Below are 4,834 nucleotides of genomic sequence, written 5' to 3' on the forward strand. Positions count from 1 at the left end.
AAACAAATCATTACATATGGGGGGTATGTGTTTGAAAAAAAACACGAAATTCATAACACTGGCAACTTTCATTATTACTTGTTGCTTCACCGACATAGCGTACGACCGGTGTTGTAGATCCCAATGATCATTGAGAAGCCAAACCATCCTAGCAATTTGCAAGAAAGTTTTCTTGTCAACACGATTATCTTTTGAATACAAAAAAACTAAAGTAGGCCTACTAGATGAAACCATACCAATCTATGTATCCAACCATATCAAATCAAACATAACTAACAAAAAAGGGTTCCACAAATAACTAGGCCTACTTCATACAAATAACTTTTCCATAAACTATGCCTACTTCATAAAAATAACTCTTCCATAAACTAAACTAGGGTTCCACAAATCAAACAAACAAGGGTTCCCCAAATCAATCAAACAAATCAATACATGCAAAGTTCTAATACATGCAAGATTCAAATATAATCTAATCAAACAAGGATTCCCCAAATCTTCAAAATATCATATTTTCTATGGATAGAAAGAAGGGGATCGGAAGAGAGTACCTTCTAGGATGGATTGGTGAAGAAATGCACCGACCAAATCGTCGGATCTGAAGGATTTGGGAGAGGGGATTGAGAGGGGGAGAGGAGGAACCCGCCGCGCCGCTGCTTCTGTTACTTCAAAACCGAACAAATGGGTGGGGTGGGGGAGGGGGAGCGGGCGGCTGGCGTCTAAGTCACCGTGCAGCGCCTAAGCGCTGGGCGCTGCACAATACATGTGTGGCGCCTAGCGTGGAGGCGTTGCACTGCTGGGTGCGGGCCCAGGGGCTGCCACGGTGGACTGGTGTGCAACGCCCCCTTGCTAGGCGCTGCACAGTAGGGTGTGGCACCGTCGTGACGGGCGCTACACAAAAAGGTTAGGGCTGTGAAATAATTTCACGGTCAGTTCATTCCGTGAATTGATTTCGTTCATAGGTCAAAATGGTCAAATTTGCCCTCTTCTTTGTCCAACCACCGAACCGAATCGCCGAACAAACCAGCACACGCACGCCTTCTAATCTTCGTCACGCCAGGCGCACCAAAAAGCAAGTGAGATCAAGTTCAAACCCCTCCAGAAGCAAAGAACACCTTTTAACCCCGCGAGAGAGGCCACGCACGCTACCGCTTCTGTTGTGCCTACTTGGGGCTTAACAAACCAAGATTGCGATGGCCTGACTGGTACGCAACGCACCGCACGACATAGATGAAGCCGGTGCCAAGTGACAAACAACTTGCTTACTTACTCCTGCGCTTTGCTTAGGCAGGAGGAGACAGTGGCTCCCCACCAACTCGATGTCTCGATCGTTACAGCTCTTCTTTCACATTCACAACCCGAATCACAAGCAACAACTTCGCATCATGTACTCCTATAAATGGCAAAACGAATTTAATCGAATGGAACGAATAAATCAAACATTACAACACGTATTTTATGTATGTATCGTGGTGTTGCAGTAGAATATTCTCCTCTGCTCTCCGGCCGACAACTACTGGCCGTTGGCAACGGCACCTGCTGCAACTGATCGTGTGGTGGACCAATCAGTCGAGGCGCATCATGTCCCGGTGGAAGGCGTCGACGCCGTCGGCGGCGACGCACTGGGTGATGAGGCGCGCGCCGGGCTTGTGCGCGGAGGGGCGGACCAGGATGCACGTCGCGATGTAGTCCAGGTTGGTGAGGGGCACCACGTGCACGGGGGCGCCCCAACCGTAGTCCACCTCCGCGAACCCCAGCCGCGACCAGTCCGACACCAGCAGCGTCCGGTAGTCGGACGTGATGCGGTACGGGTCCCCGCCGTCGCCCATCTCCCCGCGGCTCCACCGCGCGAACTCGGACGGGAGCCGCTTCTTGCCCTCGCGGATCAGCCGGACCACGTCGTTCAGCGGCGCGTCCGACACGGCCTCCGCCGGCGCCGACACGCGCATGATGTAGTAGCAGTTGCCGTAGAACCCGTCGGGCAGCGCGCGGGGGCGGAGCGCCGGCCGCGCGTTCATGGCGAAGCACACGTGCACGGGGGAGCCCCTCGCGAACCCGGCGGCGCGGGTGCGGGCCTGCCACGCCTTGGCGATCAGCACCTCGAACGCGCTGCACCGGTGCCCCGTCTCCTCCAGGAACCGGGCCTTGAAGTGGTCGATGTAGTCGGTGGAGATGTCCATGGCCAGATACTGCAGCCGGAGCTCCGTCGGGACCGGGAGCGGGCCCACGGACGCGGCCGGCGGGCTCGGGATCGCCTCGCGGCCCCACGCCGGCGTCAGCGACGGCGCGGCGCGCCCGCGCGCGATCTCGCCCATCGCCGACATGAACTGCGCCGCGCCGGGGCCGTCCGCGACGGCGTGGCTGAACCGGAACCCGACCACGAAGCCGCCGCACGCGAACTGCGTGACCTGCATTGGGGAATGGGCCGAGCAATTAAGCGCCATTGCAACCCATGCCGTTGACTTGGAAGAACCAAAGGTTCCAGAACACACGCACGCCGGCCGGACCAAAAATGGGGATTTTTCTGCAGTCTTGCTAAATTATTACCTGGACTAGAAGGATTACGGAGTCCTCGGCGAGGGGGTCGGAGGCGGGGTAGGTGGGTTGCGGCAGCAGCTCGTCCTTGGGCACCATGAGCGGGTACTCGAGGTAGTCCACCTCCTCCAGGGTGCAGCTCGCGGTGGCCTCCACGAACCACACGCCCTCGCCGGTACAGTCCACGACCAGCTCGCCGCCGTCGGACAGCGCGAGCCGGCCGGCGATGGGGTAGTAGCTCACGAGCGCGGCGGCCAGGGCGCGCTCGATGACCTTGACCGGGGACTCGGCGGCGTCGTCGCCGGCGCGGCCCTTGAAGACGTGGAGGGACTCGATGAGCGCGCGCTGCGTGGGGTAGCGGTCGAGCCAGGAGAGCGGGAGCTCGCCCCCGGGCGTGGGCGCCGACGGGGCGACGACCCTCTGCGCCACCCGCGTCACCGTTGTTGCCGGGCCCGTGCTCCGCATGGTGGTTGTGGGGGCGAGGGGGGCCAGCCGGCGAGGCGGAGATCTGGGTTGTGGTGGTGGCGCACTCGCTGGCTGGCTCACCTGGGAAAGAGAGCTGCGACCGCTGTTGGTTTTTTATACGAGTGCTGTATGTGTGTGTGCGCTACGACTAGTCGTTGTGCGTTGTTGATGACTGGATATGATAAGGATTGCCTACCGCACGATCAGAGAGATGGAGGAATCAGATTTAGCCATTTTCCTTGTAGAACTACGAATTGACATGAGAAATATTAGATGTTATTACATTTAATATGTGAGTATATTTAATGTAATAATGTGTTATATTATGGGATGGATAGATTTTTTTAATAATATTGTGTTTTGGTGGGCCTTTTGGTAGTCTGATTCTGTATTATTTGCTAATTAACTCATTTATGTGGGTATTTTGTTGCCATGATGGCACATGCAGTATAGTATATTGGATAGAGTGTCTTGGACCAATCCCCGTTCGGAGGAGTAAAAAGTCGGTTTTACTTCTGTAAGGCTGGTTGTAATGGAGAGTATCATATTCTAGTATCATGCATATGATACTACTATATGATACTACCTCCGTAATGCATAGTATCATAAGTTAGCATCTTAGGTTGTCTTATTAATTGCCATACATGAAACAAACTAGTACAACATTTAATATGATACGGTATCCTGATATGATACCACGCCCTCTCTTTTCTCATTTAATTGTGTGCCACATCATCCAAAAAGTCTAGTTGGCATGCATGATACCATATATGATACTCCCATTACGACCAGCCTAGCCAGCATCTAGTCGATCCCTAAAAGGGTTAGTGGAGTAAAAATTATCCTCCATCGCCTATCCTGTCCCTATATTTACTCGGCTGCTACTGCTCGGAGTAAAAAACGGAGCCTCTCACTCGCCTCACTGCTCGCCACTGCGCACCTCTCGCTGGCCCTGCCGCTACCTCTTGCCTCCCTTGGCCCCCAACACTGAGCCTGTTTGGCCCCCATCGTCGTCGCCGGAATCAAGGTGAAACACCGTCACTGTCACCAGAGCCGATTCGTCAGATTGCTTCGAATCTTCTTCCTTTTTGTCGGTTGTCGCATCTGACCTTGCTTGCACACCGCTGCAGGTCATTCCCACGCATCACCGCTCACTGGTTTGGTCTAAACGACGTTGGTCGGCCGGTGCACCACCATCGCACCGCAAGTGTTCGACGGTTTGTCTAGTTGAGTTTTTTTGTATGTTTTTTAACCGTGTCATTTGGATTGAACCAAGTCGTTTGAATTGTAGATGAAGAGGTTGAGGGAGATAGTCTTGGAGGATTCGTCGTCATCCAAAGAGGAAGAATAAGACGAAGACTTTGAAACCGTTTTAGGCATGATTTTCAATGATGTTGTTCGGCGGCCTAGAAGAGGATCGCAGTTTGCCTGCATACACATCAACCATGATAGAGTGGAGGGTCATGCCAAAATCATGAGAGACTACTTTGCTCCCAATCCAACTTATCCGGAGAAGTACTTCCATCGACGCTTTCGGATGCACATAAGTCTTTTTCTGACCATTGCAAAAGCCATTGAGAATTATGATGGCTGGTTCAAGCTCCGAAGAAATGCAAGTGGAGAGGTAAGTGCAAGCCCTCCGATGAAGTGCATTGCGGCTATTCGAGTATTGGCATATGGGTGTTCGACCGATGCCATTTGACAACTATGTCCGCATTGGTGAAGACACAATCTTGGAGGCTCTTCGAAGGTTTACTAAAGCAGTGATCCATGTCTTTGAACCTGACTATTTGAGGGCACCCGACGAGGGGGACACCCAAATGCTGATGACAAAGAG

The 4,834-nt window shown here is 53.2% G+C and overlaps 1 protein-coding gene across 1 annotated transcript; it reads right to left on the reverse strand.

The window, feature by feature from the left end:
* Nucleotides 1-1,244: 1,244 nt before the first annotated feature.
* Nucleotides 1,245-3,111, reverse strand: LOC119338460 (acyl transferase 7-like). The gene is made up of 2 exons (XM_037610793.1): nucleotides 2,545-3,111; nucleotides 1,245-2,405 (listed from the first exon to the last, which is right to left on the reverse strand). The coding sequence occupies exons 1-2, from the start codon at nucleotides 2,995-2,997 to the stop codon at nucleotides 1,563-1,565; spliced, it is 1,296 nt and encodes a 431-aa protein (XP_037466690.1). The 5' UTR covers nucleotides 2,998-3,111; the 3' UTR covers nucleotides 1,245-1,562.
* Nucleotides 3,112-4,834: the final 1,723 nt, after the last annotated feature.

The sequence above is a fragment of the Triticum dicoccoides genome, chromosome 7B, assembly GCF_002162155.2.
Source record: "Triticum dicoccoides isolate Atlit2015 ecotype Zavitan chromosome 7B, WEW_v2.0, whole genome shotgun sequence".
NCBI classification, from domain to species: domain Eukaryota; kingdom Viridiplantae; phylum Streptophyta; class Magnoliopsida; order Poales; family Poaceae; genus Triticum; species Triticum dicoccoides.